The 26,052-nt window shown below is 24.7% G+C and overlaps 2 protein-coding genes across 14 annotated transcripts in view; one reads left to right on the top strand and one right to left on the bottom strand.

The window, feature by feature from the left end:
• The window catches only part of LOC127283950 (RNA binding protein fox-1 homolog 2), a 410,297-nt gene that overhangs the window by 19,177 nt on the left and 365,068 nt on the right, over positions 1-26,052 (bottom strand). For 5 of the 12 annotated variants that reach the window (XM_051309148.1, XM_051309153.1, XM_051309154.1 and 2 more), the window contains 3 exons: positions 7,086-7,239; positions 4,910-4,973; positions 4,617-4,643 (listed from right to left, as the gene is read on the bottom strand). In XM_051309148.1, coding sequence (XP_051165105.1) covers positions 4,617-4,643; positions 4,910-4,973; positions 7,086-7,239 — 245 coding nt within the window. Of the gene's footprint in view, positions 1-1,678; positions 1,700-4,616; positions 4,644-4,909; positions 4,974-7,085; positions 7,240-12,727; positions 12,876-26,052 lie in introns of all 12 variants that reach the window. The other 7 variants (XM_051309145.1, XM_051309152.1, XM_051309149.1 and 4 more) reach the window with 5 other exon arrangements.
• Positions 5,393-8,786, top strand: LOC127283954 (uncharacterized). 2 transcript variants are annotated; one of them, XM_051309160.1, is made up of 4 exons: positions 5,393-5,463; positions 6,134-6,177; positions 7,306-8,474; positions 8,538-8,786. In XM_051309160.1, the coding sequence occupies exons 3-4, from the start codon at positions 7,484-7,486 to the stop codon at positions 8,591-8,593; spliced, it is 1,047 nt and encodes a 348-aa protein (XP_051165117.1). In that variant the 5' UTR covers positions 5,393-5,463; positions 6,134-6,177; positions 7,306-7,483; the 3' UTR covers positions 8,594-8,786. The 2 variants fall into 2 exon arrangements, with proteins under 2 accessions (XP_051165117.1, XP_051165116.1); XM_051309159.1 differs by having other exon boundaries at positions 7,306-8,786.

Below are 26,052 nucleotides of genomic sequence, written 5' to 3'. Positions count from 1 at the left end.
TTTTTTGTTCTGTAAAATTTAATTATTGACTGAAAATTAACAAAATCTCTTGAAATTTAATTATATCTAAAAATTTTAACTTTAACTCTTCGAAAATTTTTATTTAAAAATCTGCAAAACTTGATTAAGTATTGCCTGACATTTTTTTGAACATCAAAACTAAAAACTATGATAAAATTTATAATTCGAATAAATTACTTAAATCAAACTTCAAAAAATTATAAAAGTGGAACATTAAGAATTTTTTTTAGAAATTTGTTCTAGTTAAAAAAAATTTTGAAATTTTGTCTTACAATTAGTTTGATTCTGAAATATTCGAAATAAAGTTTCTTGATAATATTCATTATAGAATTATTTTTATTACAGAATTAATAAAATGAATTTAATATCTATTAACATTAGTTATTTAAAGTAAAATATTTATTAACCAATTAAATTTTGTTAAAATAAAGAAAATCGACTTTTTTTTAAATATAAATAGACTAAAATAACTTTTTTTGTGTCTTAAAGTCGAACCGAGGCCTGTTTTTATTCTAATATGATTCATTCATTCAATGTAGAATTAATTCTTTTTCTAAAAAAAAATAGAAATTCTGATCCATCACCGGAATTTCTTTTCAAAGCACTAATTTTTTTTTAATTCCCTTTTTTTTAAATTTTATAATCTACTTTTGTTCTAATTATTAATCATGCTTTAGAAACTTATTTACAAAAACCGTGTTCTAATGCAATATCAAAAAAAAACATATCGTATTTCGCAACTGATTTTTCGAAACAGAAAAAAATAGTAGATAATTTTTTTTTTTAATCAGTGGCGCAAAACGTTTTTTTCTTTTACTTTGGAAACAAATTAATTAAAGGGAGGGAAAAAACGCTAATTTTTTTCAATCCGGAAAATTATTATTTACAGAAAATTGAAACGATGCGTAAAATATCAAAGGCCCAAATTCGAATCCCAATATTTCAAGCCAACAATAATAATAATAATTTATGAAAAAACTCTAAACCTCTAGGCAATTAATGTTAGATAAAATTTTTCAAAAAAAAAATCGTCACGAAAATTTAATTTTTTTAGAAAATTATTTTTATTAAAATTAAATAAAAAAAAATTAGTTGAATTTACTTTTTTTTAATTTAATTTAGTAAAATCTATTTTTTTAAATTAATGATTCTGAAAAAATAATTTTTTGCAAAAAAATAATAATTTTTTTTTCAAAATAAATTTTCAAATAAAAATAATTTTTTACGAAAAAATGATTTTTTTCAAAATAAAAATTTGATATAACATTAATTGCTCGACAATACACGCTATCTACAAGGAACTCCCGTGCAAAATGTGAAGATTGAAAAAAAACACCCCGTTGGTATTTATAAAGCTACTGACTTGACTCTGTGATGAATCCCAGTAAAAAGGAGAAAAATGTAATAAAAAGCTAGCCAAAAAAAGGGCAATATAACGCATCGTGATATATAGAAGGGTCGACTGTTTTTTGAAATATATATATTTTTTCTCTCTATATAAATATAGAATATAACTCGGATATGATGCGAACAAACACAGGTTTTGTTTACTTTTTTTTTTAAGGAAAAAGTTAACGAAAAAAAAATACAAGGTAATAATAAACAGAGATTAAAAAACAGAGAAGGAAAATAAATACAGGCAAACTGTAATTCCTACCTCGAGAGCGGGCGCTTTTGCCTGAAACACAAATGGCATTCCTGAAAATAGTCAAGCCCAATACCTATTCCGAAATCTCAATTATAGGCCACTCTTGATTAAATCAATCAGGGACATTTACAATTTTTTTTCTCTTTTTTTTTTTGCTTTCTTTCTTTAATTATTTTTTTTTCTACTTTCAATTATATATACTGAATTAAATAAATCAATTTCCTTTCCTTCATTCTTTTCTTTCGTCCACTCATTTTACTTTTTTTTAACAAAAAAAAAAAATAAATAAATAAAATAAATAAAAAAAAACAAAAATCCATTAAGATTCATCACGATTATTCCTCTTGCCCAAAACGTCATTTCCTTTGTCTTATTTATTTTGGCAAATATTTTACGTTTTAATTTTATAATACCATTTATTAATGAATGTGAAAAATTTTCTTAAAATTTTTTTTTAGTATTAAAATTATTATCATAAGATTTCGTTAAAAAGAGAATGAAAAATAAAATATATAAAGGAAAAATTCAATCTTTTGGAAAAGAATAATTTTTTCTGTTTTCTATACTTTATAATATTTTTCGTTGTGTTTTTATGAATTTTTTTGTAAATTATTATATCGTGTGAGTTTACTTTCAAGATGACAAAATATAAGATGAACCGAGCATGCTTCAATGTCCAAGATTTTTTTTTTTTGTGAAAAAGATTAGAAAATAGAACCATAAATGGAGACAATTTATAAAAATTTGTTATCTACTTTTTTATTTCAAATTTAATTTTTTTAATCGCTTAAAAAAATTAATAAAATTTACAGAAAATTAAATTTAAATTAAATTTAAATTAAATAATAATAATAATATTTTTTTATTTAAAAATGTAAATTTACATTTTAAAATTAACATTAATTGTTAATTTTTATACATTTAAATATTTTACTATAGTTATTGTAAAATCAATGCCAGTCTTTACATTGAAAAAAAATTTATTTGATTTAAATACTGGAATACTTGACTATTATCAAATAAATATTGAGACGAATAAACTTTCTTATATGAAAAAATGAATTTTTAAAAATTATTGGTTCAAATGCAATTTATTTAATTCAAATAAAAATTATTTGGTTCAAGTAAATATTTATTTAATAATAGTCAAGTAATCGAGTATTTGAAGCAAATAAATTTTTTTCTGTGTATTTTAAGAGTAGTTGTGAAAAGTAAATTTTTATTTGAAAAAAAGTAAATATAAAAATAATAATACTCGCGTTTATTTTTTAAAAATGTGATCTGGAATAAAGAAAAAACGGCGAATTTATCCTATTTTTTTTGAGATTATTTAGGATTTAAAATTATTTTATACAAATTTTCTTTTTTAAATTATTTTTTAACAGTTTAAAATTTTTATTTTATTGAAAAAGAAGAAAATTTTTAACAATCCATATATGACTGATAGTTTAGAATCATGGGGGAAAAAAATATTAAAAAATATTGACAATGAAAAATAATTAAAATTGAAGATGAAATTGAATTTTAAAAGAATCATCAATCAAAATTTACTTTTTTTTAGAGGTACCAATTTTTTATTTGACACTCCATAATACCTATGTAAAAATCATAGTTTATTATGAAAAATTGTAGAAACATAATTTTTAACTATTTTAGAAATATATTTTTAATTAAGAAAATTAATTTTTGTTTTCAAAAAATTCGGATTTTTTTTAAATTTAATATTTTGTTGTTCAGAATCATGAAAAAAAAATGTAAAAAAAAGATTAGTAACGAAAAATAATTCCGGTTAATAAAATAATAACAATAATAATAATTTAATAATTTCCGTTTTTTTGTATTTACATTTTTTTTTTTTGTATTTTAAGTTAAACAGTACAAATTGTAGTAATAGATAGTTTAATTTTATGTAAACCCGTTTATTATTGAAAATAAAAATAATTGAAATTATGAGAGGAATTTAAATTTTATTCTTTTCTATTAAAAACTTTTTTGTTTTATTATTAATTTTTGTTTATATTTATTTAAAACATTTTGTTTCATTATTTTTATTTATTTATTTACGCATATAAACAGGTAAACAGAAAAGAAAAATTTTCCCTTCTGTACTTTTATGATATTGAATAATTAAAAATTTTCAATAATATTTGGAAAATAAATTGGCACCCCTAAAAATTTTGTAAATTTCGATGAATTAAAACTTTCCCTAAAAATTAAAAAAAAAAAAAAATTCCAAATTTTACATTTATAATTAATATTAGTAAAATAAAAGAATCTATTGAATAAAAATTATTTAGGAATTTTTTCGGATAGCTGATAATTTGAATTCTGAAGTCAGATTTTAAAAAATTCAAAATGACTGATCCAAAATGTGGGATAAAAAATCAAAAATCGAAATTTTTTGACATTTTAGGTCGAATTTTCCAAAATTGCAGATCACAAAAAATTATATTTATAAAATAATAATTTATAACATAATTTATAGGTAACAACATAATAATTAAAAAAAAATAATTTAATAAATTTATAAAATGCCAATTTAACAAAAAATAGTAAAAAGTTATTATTTTTACCCCTTTTTGAATTACAAAAAAAAAATTATAAAAAAATTCCAACTAAAATATTTTTATCTCAACCCATAAAAAATCGTACAGATCAATTTAATTAAAATTTAAAATATATCTAAAAAAATGTATCCAAATATGGTTCTTTTGTGAAAAAGCTCATAATATTTTAAAATTCTCGCTACTTGCATGCTTATCGGGACAAAAAAAATTTATTTTTTTTTTAATCTGACGTTCTTTTTTTTGGATGCGGCATGATTTCGCATACATACAGCATTAAAAAGGCGACAAAGGAGGACGATTTAGCGAGATAGATATATAGTGACATATCCTATATCATTATCATTATTATTATGCAAGGCTGGAAAAACGTGTCAACTAACGTCAGCTGTTGCTTGCGGCCATTCCAGCTGTGATTCCGAGTGGTAAACAAATATTGTCTTTATTTAGTAAATAAAAAAAAAAAAGAAAAAAATTTCGAATTTTAAAAAAATTCTAATATTTTAAAATGTATTATAAACGAACGAGTATATAAAAAAAATTTATCAATTTTTTTTTATCAAAAATTTTCAGACAAAAAAAAAACATAAATCAATTCTTTTTTTTTTTGTCATTTAAGAGAGAGAAATAAATTCAAAATTCCGGTCTTTATACTCAACCGGAAATGGAATCTCACCTGTAGCCTGTAGTTAGGGTCCTGCGTCGCTGCGTGAGCTGCTAGGAAGGGATCGTAGTAGACACTGAAATTAAATTAAGAAAACGACATTAGCTTCACTTTCTAATTATTTCTCAATTTCCTTCATTCCCTCGCGACGACCCCTTTTTGAAAAATAATTTTTGACAATTTCAAGAATTTAATTTTACTACTGTATTATTGGTATAATTAATTTTTTGTAATAAATTTTCGATTTAAAAAAAATTTAATTTCAAACAAAAAATTTAATTTCAAACAAAAAATTTAAATAAAATATTAAATTTTTGATATATATCTTAAAATATTTTATTAAAAAAATTTTTCTTTATTGGATGAAAAATTAAAAAAATCAAAACAAAGAAACTTTTTAGTAGACATTTTACTGTTTCTGTACTTTTTTTTTAAAATTAATTCCTGACTTCACTCTCTTGAATTGCTAACTTCTTAAAAAGTTAAAGGTTAGACTAAGTGCGAAACGTGCAATGTGCAATAAATTCGACAGATACAATATTAACGAGCACGTGCAATTTGCCACAGTGAGTATATATTGGCCAACAAACTTTATATCTACACACGAAGTTATTATGTGATATTTTCTGCTAAAATTACAAGACAAATGAGAAAATTGAAAATAATTATTTCTATCACTATAGAAAAATAATAATTTTTTTTTCATTAAAAATAATATAAAAAGAAAGACAATTGAGAAAAAAAAAATTTCGCTTTTATAAAAATTAAAAGTTTTTCAATTTCTAATAAATCAATTTATCCAATTAAATTATAACACGTGAATATTTCCTAACAATTAATTAGATTGAATTTAGCTCTGATAATATATATAAATTCATTCCAATTATCCTCTAATCAGATTATTATTTGTATAAGAATTTCTATTTAACCAAATTACAAATTAACATTATAATTTAAACGAAAATCATATTTAGAAATTTGATATAATACAATTCAATTTACTGTCATTTGAATATTAGGAAATATTATTTATTCGTGTGTCTAAATTATCATCAAATTTATGACTTTTTTTTCAATATTAACTGCTGTGATAATTAAAGTAAATTGTAAATAATTAAAATTAAAGAAAAAAATAATTAAATTAATAATAAAAGAAAATAAATAAATTACAATTTTACTTTTGTACAAATTTGTAATTAATTTAATAATATTTCAAAAAAAGTTATTTTTTTTCAGATAAACGAAAAAGAAAATTTTTGATTTAATGTGGAATTATTAAGGTGAGTTTCTTTTTTTTCTGATACATAACAAGATCTTAATTTTTGAGAAGAACTCGAATTTTATTTGGATTTTTTTCCAAAAAAAAACTGGTCACAAAAATTGGAATTTTTTTTTATTTTCATTGCATATAATTTTCTTTCAGATGAATTTTCATTTTTTTGAATTATTATTTGATAAAATTTCCATATAACCATCAGTCGGTAAGGTAGATTTATGTGTCGATAATTTTCTATATTTTCATTTTCCAAAATTTTCTTTACCATCAATCGATAAGGTAGATTCCTATGTCGGTAATTTTTTATACTGTCATTTTTCAAACAACTGTTTTACCGGCCGTCGGTGAGGTAGATTTCTGTGTCGATATGTTTTTTTATATTTTCTACTCAATCATTCTAAATCATGTTTTAAAATCAACCAATCAAAAATTATCCATAAAATTGTGATTAGTTGATTTTAAAAATCGATTGTTTGTTCCTTTCCTTTTGTCCATTTCGGACAAATGAAAATTCTATAAATTAGAAATTCTGTTAAATAATTTTTTGGTTAAGTAAAAATTCTGCAGTATGAAAAATCGATTATATGGAAATTATATCAAATAATAAATTCAAACAAATGAAAATTCATCTGAAAGAAAAAATTCTAGGCAATGAAATTCTACTCAATAAAAATTCTTTTAAATGCATATTATGTTAAATGAAAATTCGAACAAATAAAAATTGTGTGAAGTGAATTTTCGTTTATATAAAAATTCTCTGAATATAGAAAATCGTTTTGATGAAAATTCTGCAAAATATTAATTCAAAATTCAAAAATGTTGAAATTTTCAACAAATTGTAATTTTGGTGCAGAAAGCTTTTTGGGGTTCAAAATTTGATGCTCTCTTCTTGTGCGTAAAATAAATACTCACGCAGGTGCAAATGGATGCAGGGCCGTTGCTGCAGCAGCAGCTGCAAGTGGCCCTGGGTTCCTGGCAAGTGCAAGTGCAGCAGCACTTGCTGGAAATGCTGCTCTAGCTGTACCAACTCGTCCACGTTGAATAGAAACTCCTCTTAGTGCAGCAGCTGTAACAAACATGCCACAAATGGCCTACCTTGTAGTTTACTGAAGATTTTTTCTTTCAATTTCAGTTCAGCCGATTCCTTGTCGAGCTTCTAAAATCAGGAGCAACGTCACCATCAGTAGCAGAGCAACAGCGGCTTCTTCATCATCATCATCATCATCATCAAGCAGCAACCCCCCGAAAAAAATTTGTTCTATTTTCCTCTCAACAAATCTTTATTTTTTTTAATAAATCCTCCAAAAATTATGTCCAATAATTCTATATCTTCAAATTCTTCCGATGCAAAGGATTCACAAACAAGAAATAATGAGTCTTTGCAAATTTTCCAAAAAGACAATTTACCGAATTCGGTGACAAATTCTGATGAATCAATAAAGGGAAATGATTCAACGAAAAGGGAAGTTTTATTAAAACATTCGAGTGGAAAAATAGAGGATCAAAAGAGACCAGAAGCCACAGTTGATTGTACAAAAAATAATTTTCTTTCAACAAAAGAAATTGAAGATTTTAAATTATCTAAACTCAAGATTTTATTAAATAAATCGTCATCAATTTTAGCAAAGAATTTTCAACGTTCTTCAAAAACTTCTGAAAGTACATCATCGCAACATTGCAAAATTTCTTTAATTGAAAAATCACAAGTAGATATATTTTCAGACAATAGGGAAAATTTCCAAAATGCTAATCTGCTAAATACAAATGGAGAATTGTCAAAAAAAATTCTCTCATCAAAAGGGAAAATTTCTCAAAATACCATGGAATTAGAAAATTTACACCCATCATCCAAAAAATACAAGAAAATATCATCAAATACAAAAACAGAAATCTCCGACTTTGAATTTTTAACAATAAAACCATACAGAGCAATAAATTCAGAAGATGAATCTAAATCAATATCACAAGAAACGATAGTAATAATAGAAAGAGGAGATAATAGTTCAGAAAAAAGTGAGGAATCCAGTCAAAGTTCCATTTTCATAAAAACATTTCAATTGAAAAATAATAGCGAATGGAAAAATAATGTTGACTATAGAAGAAAATTTATTGAAATAGGAAAATGGAAATTTCCATATGAAATTGATAATAATAAAAATAATAGACAAATGGAATTATATAGAGGTTTAATGAGAACTATCATTTGTAAAATAACTATGTGCTTTCTTTTTGGTATTATTTTTCCATTAATTATAATTGGAACAGGATTTCTATATCGTAATCTTTTGAATAAAGCTGAAGGTATTGAAAATGATGAAATGACTCACGAAAATAATAACAATAATCAGGATACTATTTTTTTAGCTTCTTTTGACTCGTCAAAATCTATGGAATCTTTAGAAATTTTTCAACACACGTAAAAAGCAAAAATTCTCACGAATCATTAAAACTGCATCTTTCTTTTTTCTTTTAATCAAAAAATTTGCCTACCTTTTTATCATCGTTGTATATCGAATACAAGAATTGAGGCTGCTGGCATATTTTACAGAATAATTATTTCTGAGTTTCTTTCCAAAATCATGAAGAGAGAAATTCGTTAAAATTTTTTTTGTAAATTACAATATACAATATTAACTGACTGAAATATTGATTCTGATTTCTTTTTCGATTCAATGAAATTCAAAAATTTAATGAATAGAAGAGATTTTTTTTGTTCTAAAAATCATTAAAATTTTCATGGAATTTAATTAGTCATAATTATTTTTTAGCCGAATTTTTATTTCTTCGAATTAATATTTTGCTGAATATTCATCAAAACGATTTTCTATACTACAGAATTTTTATATAAGCGAAAATTCACTTTACAAATTACATTACAATTAATTACATCGTTTAAAGGCAAAAAAATACAAATTTAGAAAAATAAATGTACATTTATTACGGAATGACCCCAAAAAAATCCAAAAAAACAGTTATAACTTTCAAACAAATTACCGGATCGTTGTGAAACTTGGTAATTATGTTCTTTGTAATAAATGACATTTTTTTATTGCAGAAAGATAAAAAATTTTTTAAAAATTAAATTAAAAATTAAAAAAAATTAAAATTTTAAAATTAATATGTAATATTAATTAATTAATTAATAATTAATAAACTCAAAAAAAAATTATTAAATCATTACAAAAATTGGTAATTATATTCATTGCGATAGATAACATTCTTTTATTACCGAAAGATACAAATTTCGAAAAAAAAGCGCATAATCATTTTATGGAATGTTCCCAAAAAATTTCCATAAAACAGTATTCACTTTCAAAAAAATTATCGAATCGTTATGAAAACTTGTTAATTATTTGATGAAAATTCTACAAAATAATTATCAAGTTTTGTAACGATCTGTCAATTTTTTTTGAACGTTATAATTGTTTTTTTGATTTTTTTTGGGTCATTCCGTAATAAATATATACGTTTTTATTCCTAAATTTGTATCTTTCTGCAATCAAAGAATGTCATTTATCGCAAAGAACATAATTACCAAGTTTCATAAAAATTCTTTAATTTCTTTAGAAGTTATAACCGTTTTTTTTTGGGATTTTTTTGAGGTACATTCCATAAAAATTATGCGCTTCTTTTCTAAATTTTAAATTTTTTTCCTTTTAAGGGGTGTTTTTTATTACAAAGAACATAAATACTAAATTTCACAACGATCCGGTAATTTGTTTGAAAGTTATAACTGTTTTTTTGAATTTTTTTGGGGTCATTCCGTAATAAATGTACAATTATTTTTCTAAATTTGTATTTTTTTTGCCTTCAAAGGATGTAATTCATTGTAATGTAAATTGATTATATAAAAATTCAAAGAAAAAAATCGTTTTAATGAAAATTCTTGCAAAAATACTAATTCGAACAAATAAAAATTCGGCTCAAAAATAATTATGACAAATGAAATTCCATAATATAAAATTCCAACTAATGATTTTTAAAATACAATCATGCGTCTCGAATAGAATAAATTTCTAAGAAACAATTTTTAAAATAAGGGATAATAATTATTAAAGGAAAATTTTGATATTGGATAGTCTCTTCAAGATTGAATAGAAATTCGAGAAATTTGATATATTATATATTATATAACTTATCTGGAAAGAGATCCGCAATGGAGAAACATCAACAATCTCAACAATAATAATAAGTTTTGCAGTGAGTGCAGTGTTAGCTCACTAAATCATTGAGCATTCAATAAAAAATATAGAAAACTATATAAAAGTATTATATTGTTTTTTTCTGCCTATGTCAGTGTATTAGGACAAATTCTATAGAGCGTGATGATGCAAAAAAATAGCAGGCACATTCCAACAGAGGGGTTAACAACAAAACATAGTTAAAATTTAATCATAATTATTGATTAAACATTTGTTTTTGTTTAATTTGCGACACAGAAGTTACATTTATCATGCGAAATATTTATAAATAAAATAAATTCAGAAATTCATTCGAATAATTTAATATTCAATATATGTGAATTAAATTTAATTGTATTTAAAAATATATTTCTTGTATAGAATAAAAAAAATACAAACCAGAGCAAAATGTGATTTTTCAAAATTTATTTATTTTTTTGTTACTTGACTGTTATCAAATAAATATTTACTTCAACCAAATAATAATTTTTATTTAAATTAAATATTTTCCGTATTTCTGTACCATTTACTTAACTTGAATAACAATTATTTAATACAAATAAATATTTATTTGATAATAGTCAAACTGATTATTAAGTGAACGATTATTTGAATTAAATTTATTTTCAGTGTATATATAAACAGAAAAAAAGTTTTGTTTATACCAAAAAAATAATTGTTAAAATTTCGGCAAAAAAAAAAAAAAAATGTTTTATATAGCAATATAGTTATAAAGGTTAAAGTTAAATCAAAAGAATTATTTTTTGATTTAACTTTAACCTTTCTACTTTATAGTTAGAATATTTTTATTATTTTGCAATTAATATAATTTTTTAACCAACTTTTTTTTTCTAACGAAATTTTAACAAATTATTATTAAATTATATGAAGGAGTTTTTAAACGAAATATTTTTAACCATATTAAAAATAAAATTACGATTTTAGATAATCTTTTAATTAACATTTATCAAAATTTCTTTTTTTTTAGAGAATTTTTAATTAACAGAATTTTTAGGCACCGAATTTTTATTTTAAAGAATTCATAAAACGACGAATTTTTATTTATGAGTTTTAAAAGTCAACCAATCAAAAATTATCGAGAAAATTGTGATTGATCGAAATTTAAAACTCGCGCCAAAACCATTTTATAGGTTATGTTTGTTCGGCCATTTGCAATTTCGGACAAATAAAAATGCGGCGTTTTAAGTATTCTGTACAATAAAAAATTCGATAAATATAAGAATTCTGTTAAGTAAAAATTTGTTTTAAAAATAAATTCTGTCAATTTGTTGATTCAAAAAATAAAAATAAAAAAATCTATTGATACAATCATAAAAATTTTGATGACAATTTTTCTTTTCTGTTCAAGTCGTTCTTAGTCAACGATACTAGCGCTCTTGCGGAGAAACTGTTGCAACTCAGGTGAGAGATGAATGGCGGATGAATAAATTCAATCTGCGCATGCGTTTTGTGTTTAGCAGATATTTTTAATCGCTTATACTGAAAAAAAGACGACAAAAACAGAAAAGAAAAATCGTTATCACTCTCTATGGCTAGTGGGAGTTTCTTTATATTTTTCTACTAAATAAAATTTTGTTTGTGATAAATTAAATTTTTTACTTGAAATAAAAAAGATTATTAGGACTCTGAGGCAAATATATTGTTATTTGATTCAAATAAATTCTCAAAATGAAAAGTAAAATCTTTTACTGGGTGTAAGTAAATAATTACTCCACTGGGTGTAAAAACCTTTTTGCTCTAGTTTCTTAATTAATTCTGCAAAAAAAACAAGACAATAAATGACACTTCTGATCACAAAATAAATATAAATTCTGCAGAACTAGAAACTATGTGGTTTTTCGTGGAAATGGATTTTATATACAACGATGCGTGCCTTTGACAAAAAAAAGGGTCTCGACAGTGTCAACAGTCAACTAAATATATATATTTGTATATGTATAACGTGAAACGAATGCAAGACCTGTGTAATTCGTGTAGGTGCTATAACAGAATACAGAATTCAAGGGTTCTTGCAAGTACACTATACATATACACATATATAGGGTGGTGCTGGCGGGGTTAAGTTGCACGCGTGAGCGTCTGGAGCACGAGAGGAGATGTATTATAACGAGAAGAAGTATAATAAGAAGAAAAAGAGGCAGTACAGGTTAAGTAGAAAGAGAGGGTGTGAGATGGTTTTGTATACATGACAAAAAAAAAAAGAACGGGGAATGTTGGAGGACATTTAATATGGTAGCATATAATTGCATACGAATATTATATAACGGCAGCAAAAAAAGGGGTTGGGAAAAAAAATAGAGGATTTTCTTGAAGAAAGGGGTTTTTTTTTTTTTTTTAAAGATTTGTTTGTACCTCCGTCTCGCCGCGGCTCTTGGTGTAAGAACAAGGGGTGCTGCTGCTGGTGATGGTGTAACAGCGGCTGCTGCAACTGCCGCTGCTGCTGCCGCTGATGGTGCCGCAGCTCCTAACCAGCTCCAAGGCATCGCTGGTAACCTGTATCCTGTCAAAAACGTTCGTCAACTACTCCAAACAATATTAATAATTATATTTTTTTAACAAGTGTTAGTCTGGCGATGAAATTGTAGTTTTTTTTTAAATCACAATTTACTTTTCATTTTTTTTTTCGTACGAATTGGAATTACTTTTGAAAAATCATTTTTTTATAAAAATTTATTTTTTTTCAAATTTAAGATAAAGAATTTTAAATATTTAAAACATTTTTTTTTTTTATTCAAATATGTGACGCTCCAATAAGAAAAAAGATGTTAGAGTCAAAAAAAATAATTGTAGGTTATGTTTCGAAACGTTTCAATATTTTTTAAGTGAAACTTCACAAAGAGAATCATCAATATTATTTTAATGGAAAATATTCAATGAAAAATTGATATTTACATTAATAAAAAAAAAACTTTTTAATAAAGATGAAACATAACTTATAATTTGTTTGCTTCTAACCTATTTCTTCAGAGAGCATCACATATTTAGGAATAATGGTTTCTAATTTAAGAATTTTTGTTTTAATAAAAACAAAATTTCATTTCTCTTGGATAATAAATATTGAAATTATGTAATATGATAACCTTTGTCAACAGCATCTGGCAACCGCAAGATATATCTCACTTTGTTTCATTATAAATTTCAAAAACACACAAGAAATCAATAATTCCAGTTGCAACTGGAACTAATTCATTTTCTTCAAATATATAAAAATTACAAGATTCTGGTTGTATAATTTAAAATCGATATATGATTTGACATATATTGATTTTAAATTATACAACCAGAATCATGTAATTTTATATATTTGAAGAAAATGATTTTTTGCGTATTTTTTATTAAGTAATAAAAAATAATTAATTAATAATAATACTATTACTACTAATAATAACGATAATAATAATTTTTTCTTTCGTTGTATTTCTCTTTAAACGAATTTTTATTTAACAGAATTTTTGGGTCATCAAATATTTTTTTAAGGTGGATACCGTAACATAACCTCTAACTAAAAATTGATTTTAAACAGAAACAAAAATATGAGAAAATTAAATTTTAATTAATACTTAATATAATTTTAAAAACGCCGCAAAACGCTGCAATTTTAAAAAATTCGAACTACTTCAAAATTTTGTTTAATGAAAATTCTATTAAATTAAAATTCGATTAAAGTATCATTCTTTTAAATAAAAAAAAATTGATAAAGAGAATAATAAAATTCCTGTATGATATTTCTAATTAATGAATTTTTGTTCGTAATAATGTCACATTAGAAAAAAATCGCTCAAATTGTGACGCTCCACGAGAGACGGGACCTTACGTTAAAATGAAATTTTAGGTTATGTTTCCTGACATTTTTTTTTTATAAAATGTTTCTTTTTAGAGCCGGTTTTGTTAAATTTAATCCTCCGAAAGGCTAAAGGCAGTTCTGCGTTCGCGCAGAATGTTTGTAGTTTATGCGCAGACGCATAACTGCCTTTAACCTCTCGGAGGATTAAATTTAACAACACGGTGAAAACCGGCTCTTATTTCGGTAAAATGAAAATTATTTTTCACTGCATTTTTTTTGTTTTGTATTGTTGATTGTCTGAGTTTTTTTTTTTTATAAAAACAAACATAACCTTAAAATTTTTTTTGACGTAAGTTCCTTTCTCACCTGATGCGTCACATTTGGAATATTTTTTCTAATCTATTTTGTATTTTAGAAATTAAGAGCGTCAGAAATTTTTTTCTAAAAAAAAGAAGAAGATTGAATAAATCTATATCTTTTTCCTCTTTTTGCTCCATCCACTTAGATTAAAAAAAAAAAAAAAAAAAAAAAAAAAAAAATGAAGAGATTCCTGCTTACTAGTGGCAACACACACACATATATATATATAATATTCAAGCCTCGATTCCCAATTCATCTTTTCGTTGAATATGGGATGTCGTAAATGCGACGCATTTCGTTGGTATTGGCGTTGTCGAGAGCTTGGAATGTAGCTGCGGCCTTAATATGTATTCACACGTGCCGTGAACTCATATCGAGGTCGAGCTTGCAGGTGTGTGGAAGACCAAAAGGGGATTCCATTGGATATAGAAAAGGGGTGCCATGAGAGGAAAGTGAAGAAAAGTGGTCAAAAAATGAAGCAAAAAAAAAGCTCATGTAAATATTTTATAATAATAATAATAATAATAATATGAGAGCTTAAAAAAAAGGATGATAGAGGTCTGAGAAGATATACGAAAGGGTCGAAGGTTAGAGAACGAAGGATGCTGTGTGGGATAACAAGGGTTGGTGGATTCCGAGGGGTTGCTCGGTTCAAAGGAGGGATGTGTGTGTGTGTGTGTTGCTGCTGGCAGGGTTGCTCGGAGCGATCAATAAATGCTGCCAGCATCCACCTTCCTCGAACTACCCCTCTCTTCATCCCTCTAGCAAAACGAGTCTTTTACTCACTCTCTCTTTCTCTCTCTTACATTCTCACACCTTCGACTCTCTCTTTCTCTCTTGCATCCCTTTCCAAATCCACCTCCCCCCTTCTTTTCTTTCTCATCTCTTCTTCTACTCTTCTCCGTTGGGGCGACGAGGAGCTCTGTACCAACCTCTCAACAGGGAAAGTTTTCGTATCAGTCTCACCGAAAATGAGAGAGACTGAGAGAGAGAGAGAGAAAGAGAGAGAAAGAGATGGATGGCAGAACAGGGAAAATACTCCCGACAGACGTATAAGCTTCATGTACGATGAAAACTTGGGGAAGTTGAATACGAAAATATCTTTTTATCAACTATCAACTCACATAAGGAAAAAAATTTTTTTTTTTTTCTTTTTTACAAAACTAGAAATGGGATTCAATTTGACATTGGACTGACTTTTTTCCTTAAGTGTTGTAAAACTAAACGGTCAAATAAAGAAAATAGTATTGAATCAAGAAAATCTATTTACTTGACAGTATATTTAATTCAGTTTTTTTGATGCAACAAAAATTTTACTATCATCAATCAAGACTATTCTGGTTTACCATAGAGGCAGAATTTCTTTTTATGTGAATTTTTTTGAATAAAAAAATTTTAATTTTACAGAATTTTGCTTCGCAATCGAATTTTATGCGATTCGAATTTTTAAATGACAGAATTTTCAATTCACTGAATTTCCAATTTGTCCAAAGTTTTATTTGTACGAATTTTTAAGACGCCAAATTTCTATTTGTCCGAAATTACAATTTAATTTCAAAATTATCCAATCACAATACTCTTTATAATTTGTGATTGGAAAATTTGTAAAATTCGCATCGAAATCTTTTCTGCCAATTTTTTCTTCGGCCAATTGCCATTTCGGACAAATGAAAATTCATCGTCTTAAAAATTGTATAAAATCAAAATGCATGTAAATAAAAATTCCGTTTTATAAAGATTCGGTTAATTTCAGTCTAATGATATTCTGACATTTAAAAATTTAAACCGCTTCAAAAATTCTTTCGAATGAATTTTCCGAATTTTTATTTGTACGAATTTTTTTGTGACGCCGAATTTCCAATTTGTCCGAAATTACAAATGGCCAAACATATATAACAGCCATAAAGAATTCGGCGCAATTTTCAAAAATTAACCAATTAAAAATTATCAAGAAAATCGTGATTGGAGTCAATATTTGAAAAATTGCGCCGAATTCTTTCTGTCGGTTGTATATGTTCGATCATTTGTAATATTCGACAAATGAAAATTCGGCGTCTCAAAAATTCTATTAATTAAAAATTCGTACAAATTAAAAATTCGGACAATTCACTCGAAAGAATTTTGAAGCAGTTTAGATTTTTTAAATGTCAGAATTACATTAGATCGAAATTAAACAAATCTTTATTACACCGAATTTTTATTTTCATGCATTTGGATTTTATACAATTTTTAAGACGCCGAATTTTCATTTGTCCGAAATAGCAAATGCCGAAGAAATAATCGACAGAATAAATTTTGGCGCGAATTTTAAAAATTTTCCCATCAGGTTTTTCTTGGTAATTCAGTCATTTGTTGTTTCGGACAAATTAAATTTCGGTGTCTTAAAAATTCTATCAATTAAAAATTAGTACAAAGAAAAATTAGGATAATTTAAAATTCGGTTCATAACACGATTAAATAGTTTAAAACATTTTTATTTACACAGAAAATTAAAAGGCATTAAAATAAGCTGCAACGCTTCTTATTTTAATCCAATTTTGCTTATTTTAATACCAAAATGGATTAAAATAAGCAAAATTAGATTAAAATAAGAAGCGTTGCAGCTTATTTTAATGTCTTTTAATTTTCTGTGTATAGATTAGAATTTTGGTTAAGCATAGAACAAAAAAAATTGCGATTTTTGTACCATAATAGCCTTGGTTAATGATAGTTTGAAGTAAATTTTTTTGAATTAAGAAAATTAGTGGATCAAAGACAAACGAGTAAATGACTTTCTTGAATCAATGATACTTTTTTTTCAGTGTAGTTTAGATTTCTAGAGAAAGAGAGACGTAGAAGGATAATGGAAAGCGAGTTTAATGAAAATTTTTTTTAGCGGCAAATTGATTTGTAGATTTATATTAGAAGATATTCTCTAATTATACAGGGTGTTCAAAAAGTATGAAAACTTGCAAATATCTCGAAAAGTACTTATTTTCGTGATACTTCTTTTTTCACTGTAGGGCCTTTTTTGGGTTCAAAAATGTACATCTTGGGTAGAAACTTTTGCGTTAAATATTCTTCACGAAAATGTGTACTTTTTGAGATATTTGCAAGTCTTCATACTTTTTGAACACCCTGTATATAGTATAGAGTAAAACGAAACGATCTCATCGAATAATGAGGGATGGAGGAATTCGAGAGATCAAATTTAATGTTCAAATCTCTTTGTTTAATTTTAATTGACTATAGTGAGAGTCTAGAGAGAAAGAGAGTGAGAGAGATGGGTAAAAGCGAGTATTTCTACGTAAAATAGATAAATTATGTATTGAAAATCTGGTTTAAAATTTTTCAATAATAATAAAAGTAAACATGTTATTAAAAATTTACTACTGAAATTTAATGATTAAACAAATTTTAATTGAAGAAATACACTCGGAAAAAAATTTTGGTTTAAAACAATCAAAAATAAATATATTGCTACACAGTTAATCAAAATTTTGATTGAATCAACAAATAATTTCTTTGGCTCAATCAAATTTTTTCTTCATTCTGCAAAAATTTATTAAAATAAACTATAAATTAAATTTTATCTAAATTTAAATTAAATAAATATTTATTTGGATAAAACAAATTTTGTTTGAATTGAACAAATTTTGCTTCATTTTTTGTAGAAAAAATTCAATTAGTTAATTTACAAAAATTTACGAAATTATAATGAAGAAATTTTTATGTTAGGAACAAAAATACCAACAACCGTCACCAAACGCAAGTGCGTAACGGTCGTTGGTATCTTTTGAATTTTTGACAATTAGAGGTGCCAACCATACAAAACAAAACTAATAGATTATGGCGCCAAATTTAAATATTTTTTGAACGATAAAAATAACTAATTATAATTAATTGTAAAATTTTCTATAATTGAGCTGTCGGATCAAAGAAGGACACATAAACTAATATGTAATTCAAATGGGTTATGTGCCCTTCTTTGATCCGGCAGCTCAATTAATATTTAATTTTAAAAACAAATTTAGTTGAAAATTATTTTATCTCGTTTTTGTTAATACATTATTAAGCTATTAATTTTTATTACGTAAATTATATTAACTCAAACAAGTATATTTTTATTTTCACACATATATAGCGAAGTCATGAATTATATATATAATAAGAAGAAAAGTAAATTTATACAAATGGCCTAAAATTCGGATTATATTTAATGAAAAAATATTAAAGAAAAGAGGGTGCGAGAAATAAAAATGAAAAGTGTCAGGGTAGCAGATGGAATTCAAGTTTTATACTATGTATAGAGGGAAGAGTCGAATGAAACAGGCGTAAAGAAATAAGGTGAAAGGATCCAAGTTTCGACTTTCCTGAGAGAATTGAAGCTCTTTCTCTCTCTCTTTCTCTGTGGAGAAAGAAGAGGAGGAGGAGGTTGAGGACGAAAATCAGCTTACACAGCTTCTCTGACGAAATACACTTTGAAGTCTCTCTCTCTCTCTCTCTCGGATCAACCTAAGTGATTTGAGCAAGTGTCAAGTGAGATGAGGATTAAAAGCACTAACCGAAAATTATCATTTGCGACAACTCTGACAGCCACTCGTTTCTATCATATTTTTTTAATCTTTTTAGCAATTTATATATATATATAGCAGCAATCTAATAATTTTGCGTATATAGAAAAAATGCTTTTAGAGAGATTATTGTCACTATAAAACTTGGTTGCTTTTAAAGCTCACCATATAAATTTGCCTTTAAATTTCAATTATTAGAAGAAAATTTGCAGATTTGTTTTTGTATTAGAGAACAAAATTTTTTTTTCTAAAATACCAGAAAAAATCAGAATAACAATTTATGGCAAGGGAAATTTGTCAGGGGAATTAATTTTGACAAGTTGCGATTGCGGTCTGATTGTGAGGTTGGATGATTGATTAGACTGTCGAGTAATTTTTTTTTTTTTTGGTATATGACAGAAACGGAAAGATGTCACAGGATATTAAGTTGTTTCTATAGAGTCTGCTCTCTTCAAATGGATGTAGATGTAAATAAATGCAAAAAAAATATTACTCAACATTTGGAATTAATATTAATAATTCTCTTCATGGTGCACTGAAAAAAAATTCAAATATTCGATTACTTGGCTATTATCAAATAAATATTTACTAGAATCAAATAAATATTTACTTGAATTAAATAAATAGTATTCGAACCAATAATTTCTGTAATTAAAATAAATACAATTTAATTGATTCAAATGATAATTATTATTATTATTTTAAATTAATATAATTTTGCTTTAAATAGTCAACAATTTTAAATTTGGCGCCATTATGTATTAGTTTTGTTTTGCATGGTTGCCACCTTTACTTATCAAATTCAAGATTCTTAAGCTGAAAAAATTTTTTATTTAATTCCATAAATTGTCATAAATCAACGGATTAAATTTTATTTTTTCTGCAAAATTAACAATTTTTAAATTTAGCGCCATTATCTATTATTTTTGTTTTCTACGGTTGGCACTTCGCTACTTGTCAAATTCACATGATTCCTAACCTAAAAATTCTTTCAATGTAATTTCGTTAATTGTCGTAAATCATTGAATTAATTTTGTTTTTTTCTATACAAAATTAATTATTAGGTCACATTATTTTCTGAAAATTAAAAATAATGTTTAAAAAAACATTAACCTCTTAATTTAAAAAAAACACAAAAAACATTCATTTTTGACAATAAAATCATAAAATTTTTTTTTAAAAATCAGTTTGTGTATGTGTGTGTGTGTGTCAAAATGCGAATAATACATAAACAAAATATTATTTCATATTATCATTATAAATAATATATATTATATATATTGTGCATATTCAAGGCCACTCTGTGAAATAAAGAGGCTATTAAAAACATTGTGCAAAAATATTTATGCACTCAATATATATAAATTTCCAGTGCTGTTCAACTAAGGTTTCAAATACATAAAAGCAATATAGTGTTTTTATGATCTTTACATAATATCAAGATTATTTTCTTTTTAAATAAAGGCGCAGTTGCTGCCCAAAAAAAGGGGAGGGGGGAAAAGGGTCTTTACTCTTTAAAAATATACATTTAATATTCAAAAAAAAAGTAAATTGTGACTATTATTATTTTTTTTTTTTTTTGATTAGATTTGTTTTTGGCGGTGCTTGCACGCTCAGCGGTAACTAATTAACGCACGACACTATAATAATTAAATAATTAATTAAAAAAAAAAAAAAATTCATAGCTCATTTATATATATTATATGGTAAATTTTTTGTGTTCTTCAACATTTTTAACATCCAATATTAATAATAATAATTATAAACAAAATAATAATAGAAATAATAATAATACAAAATAAATAAAAAAAATAAATAAAAATAATATTAAAAATAATAATAATAAAAATAAAAAAAATAGGAAATTTTTTTTTTAATTTTCTGAATAATAATAAAAATAAGGTCTTTAAAAAAAATTTCGACGAGAACGACACTCACATTTTCCTTGATGAAATCCCCCTTTGGAATCAGATGCAATACAACTCAGTATGTAGGATTTGTGACGATGCTTTTTTTTCAAAATTTTCGATGATTATCATTAAAAAAAAAAAAAAAAAAAATTTTTTTTTTGCTAATAATCATCAACGTACACAAGAGAGTTATTAATATTCTAAATCCTAAGGATTCTCATGCTTAATATATTTGACATTTAGAAGCCATTCCTTTTCATCAGATTCAGTTTTCTCATTTTTTTTCTCTTTCTTGCAAAAATAGAAAACAAAATTTCATTCAAAAAATTATATAAAAAAACAAAAAAAAAAAAAAATATTTTAATCTTTAAAAATTTTTATTTAAAATAATAACAATGAAAACTGATTTCTGTTTAAAAAGAAAAGACTCCGTGAAACGGACAAGCTTAACGTGATTGAATTTTTGCAAGTCGAGTTTTGTTAGTAAGCCGACAAATAAACGTTACTCGTCTCTCTATAAAATATATATATAATATATATGTACCCTTACAAGCACTAGTAAATACAATGTGTAAAGAATAATTATTTTGTATATATATATTTCTCATTTTTTTTTTTTTTTTTTTTTTCTCAATCGAGGAAAAGTGCGAGCGACGTGCCGACGATCAAAAAAGAGAAGAAGGGGGGTGGGGGGGGGGGGCGATGAATTAATTAGTTACCACTAATACAAGGCGGCACTTTGAGCATGCAGCAACCTCGCCCGGCCATTTCACTCGCCAACTAACACACCGTGCCACGATCATTAAACATTAATCAATGAAAATTAACATTTCCAAAAAAAAAAAACAAAAAAAAAAAAATTACAAAATTATATAAATCCGTCGTGGTTTACTGGCTATTTTTCTCTCTTTTTTTTAAAAAAAAATTTTTTTTGTTAACATGCTTCAACATTAAAAACATTTAATAGAAAAAAAAAACTAATGAAAAAAAATCAAAAGTAAAAAAAAATTCTTTCGTAAACTGTCTGCAATATATTTTTCTACTTCTAAGACAGATCAAGAAAGATATATATATTGTGCTCCTTTTTTCGTGAGAGTGCCAGACTTAGAAATGCAAAGCGTGCACCGGGCACAGAAAAATTTTTAAATTTCCAGTTAGAATACCACGTCGGACTTTTTTTTTTTGTTTTTTTTTTATCACCGTGAAAATTATAACAAAATAACGCTAATCGATTATATAGATATATACACATATATACATAAACATACATAAATATATGTATAAATGATTATGTTCTAAAAATCATTAGTTAGAATTTTAATTTTATGGAATTTAATTTGTTATATAATTATTTTTGAGCCGAATTTTTATTTATTCGTATTAGTATTTTACAAGAATTTTCATTAAAAACGATTTTTTTATATTACAGAATTTTTATATAACCGAAAATTCACTTCACAGAACTTTTATTTATCAGAATTTTTATTTACTAGAATTTTCTATTAACATAATAGGGCATTTTAAAAGAATTTTTATTGCGTAGAATTTCATTGTATAGAATTTTTTCATTCAGATAAATTTTCATTTGTTCGAATTATTATTATTTGATATAATTTTCATATAACCGATTTTTCGGCAATATTTTAACTCAACCTGATTTACCGACCGATGGTAAAGCAGTTTTGAAAATGTTGGTAAAATTTCAACGAAAAAAATCTCTACTATCAGTCGGCAAGGTAGATTTCTGTGTCGGTAATTTTTATATTTACATTTTCCATTCGACAGATCCAATTGTACAATTTTGGAAAAAAATTATTTTAAGTTAAAATTTGTTGTTAAATAATAATTTATAAACCTTTTTTATTTTTTCTTAAAAGTTAGTGAACAATTCTAATATTTATCCAATTTTTATAAAGAATGTCTTATTATTCTCTTTTGAAAGATTCTCTACAATTCTGATTTTGTGTTTTTGTTAAATAATGGTTTGTTCAAAAAATATAAAAAATAAAAATTTTATTTATTTATTAAGTTTTGAACAAAATATTTTTAATAAAATTCAACAAACAGAATTGTAGAAATTCTTTTAAAGAGCAAAATCAGCTATTGTTTGTAAGAATTGGATAAAAATTGCAATTGTAATTTTTTAATTATTTTTATTTTTAAATATAAAAATTACCGACACAGAAATCTACCTTACCGACTGATGGTACAGGTTTTTTTTTAAATTTTAACAACTTTTTCAAAACTGCTTTACCATCGGTCGGTCATTTAGGTTCAGTAAAAATTTTGCAGAAAAATCGGTTATTTGGAAATTATATCAAATAATAATTCGAACAAATGAAAATTCATCTAAAAGAAAAATTTATACAATGAAATTCTACCTAATAAAAATTCTTTAAAATGCCGATTATGTTAAATAAAAATTCGAGTAATTAAAAATTCGAACAAATAAAAATTCTGATAAATAAAAATTCTGTGAAGTCAATTTTCGGTTATATAAAAATTCTGTAATATAGAAAATCGTTTTTGATGAAAATTCTAGTAAAATACTAATACGAATAAATAAAAATTCGGCTCAAAAATAATTATATGACAAATTAAATTTCATAAAATGAAAATTCTAACTAATTATTTTTAGAATATAATCATGCGTCCCTACATTAGAGGCTCTTTGTGGATAAAAATCAGAGAGGTTAAACTTCTGCGTCTGCGTAGAAACGAACATTCTGCGCAGACGCAGAACCTTAACCTCTAGGATGATTTTTATTCAAAAAAAAGACCTCTCATATATGTGTATATAAATACACTTAAATATATGTATTATATTCACAGGTGAATCTCATATGAAGGCAAGCCAAGGCCACGACATGAGACGTGCAAATTAAAAAAGGTAATAATATTAAAAAAGCAATTAAAAAATTCTCTCCCAAAACCGCTCCAACCACAACCAAGCACAACCACAGGCAAGGTACGGGCCTTTGTCAACGAGACAGTCATCAACCAAGTGAATGTGGCGCATTACCGTGATTATTATATGTAATAGTAAAAAAAAAATAATAAATATATATATAATATATATAATACGTATGAGAAACGAAAAAAAGTAAATAAGTAAATAGTAACAAGTGTTCAATCAATCTCAAGTCAATCCAATAAATGGCGTGATCCAATATTAACAGTAGTTGCAGTCAATAAAATGCCAATCGGATATTAATCGAAGATAAAAGGAGAGAATTTTTGGTTTTGGGATTTTTTTTTATGAAAGGAAAATTGAGGTTTTTTTTTAAAGGAGATGCATGTGGATGGGATGGCAATATTAAGTTAATAATAATTCAATTACAATAATTAATAAATCATACGAATTATTATGTATATACGAAAATACCTCATGCTTTATACCACTGGATAGATAGCCCTAGACTAGCTACTAGGCGAAATATAGTCCAGTCATCATGTACGTTTTTTTTTTCTTTTTTAGCAAATGACAATGAAATTAGTTCAAAGATTAATTTAAAAAAGAAAATGAACAATCTAATTGATAATTAATTAATTAGTGTTTGCGATGCGCTGTGAAGAAAAGGGATCTAAGGAGGAAAAAATTATAGGTTATGTTTATGATTGTTTGGAGAATGAAAATATATACAAAGAAAATCAAACCTCACTTTAAAACATTGATATATATTGTATATGAACACATTAATTAGAAATTTAATTACAAATTTTTTAAATTAATTACAAATTAGAAATTTAAAAATTAATTAAAATTTGTTTTAAATTAAAAATTTAAAAACTAATACAATAATTTAAAAAAATTTTAAATATTATAAAGCATTAAATGTTAAAGTCATCCTTGAATTGAAAATAATAAAAGCTGATTTTTATAAATATAAATAAATAAGGAACTGTTAATCAATATGGTAAAACTATCATAAACATAACCTATAATTTTTTGCTTCTTAAATTCCCTTTTTTTCAGAGCGCGTCACATATTAACAATTAATTAATATTAAACAATTAATTAATAATAACAATCAATAATTAATAAAGAAACTAACAAAATTAGTTAATCACTTTCAAAAAGTTAATGCAATTTAAAAAATAATTTATGTTGTCAATATAGAGCAATTTAATTGAATATATAATTCATTTATAAATATTTGACAAATAATTCTAATTTACTTTATTTAGTAAATACAATAATTATTTATTAAATATAAATAAATTCACTATTTCATCTGATAAATAACAATAATGATAAAAAATAATAATAAATATTATTATTACAAGAATGATAGTAATATAGATAAATAATACAAATGTTTATTATTTTCATTTCTCTTTCAAGTTAAAAATAACTGAAATTGTTAAATGAAAAAAAAAAATTGAAGCTTTATTGTATTAATAACTGAATTTCACAAATCAAATTTAATCTCGAATGTTTGTTACCTATACAACAATTATCTCATAAATCAATTGAAATTGATCAAAAATTTGATAAAAAAAATTTGCAGTTAATTAACAAATTAATTTCTTTTTTTTTATAAAAACTAGTGATGAACAAACGAATTTTTTTTTTCACTTGCAAAAAGTTATTTAGTCAAAATCTCTATTATTTATTGTTACTATTATTCATAATAATAATAACTTAATAAAAAAAATTAAATTAATAAAATAATAAAAATAGCACGGTAAAAAAATTATTTTTCATTTTTAAAATAGAAAGAATAATCGAAGGCTTTTAAAAGCTTTAAAATTAAATTTGGTTGAAAAATTAATACTTACAAGAAAGAAAGCTCAATAATTGTCAAAAAATTATATACGCAGTAAAACCTCATATAGCGTCGAGAGCCAGGGACCGCGGACCTCGGATAGCGTCGGATTTTTGAACACGCCTCTCACAATCAGCCAATAATTTACTATACAAGCACAGTGAGATGTTAATAATTTTAAAAAAATATTAATTTAAAATATAATATAAATATATTATAGTATAAAATTAAAAAAAAAAGTTTTGAAAAAATGAAACAGTATATGAATAAATATTAATAATTGGTTAAAATCACTGCTAAA

The sequence above is a fragment of the Leptopilina boulardi genome, unplaced genomic scaffold, assembly GCF_019393585.1.
Source record: "Leptopilina boulardi isolate dan_hultmark-lab unplaced genomic scaffold, ZJU_Lbou_2.1 LbouV2_316, whole genome shotgun sequence".
In the NCBI taxonomy this organism is placed as follows: domain Eukaryota; kingdom Metazoa; phylum Arthropoda; class Insecta; order Hymenoptera; family Figitidae; genus Leptopilina; species Leptopilina boulardi.
This window is presented reverse-complemented; position numbering and strand designations above follow the sequence as displayed.

Bases quoted from the DNA above. Each gene is read 5' to 3' on its own strand.
- LOC127283954 (XM_051309159.1), top strand. From the start codon at position 7,484: ATGTCCAATAATTCTATATCTTCAAATTCTTCCGATGCAAAGGATTCA.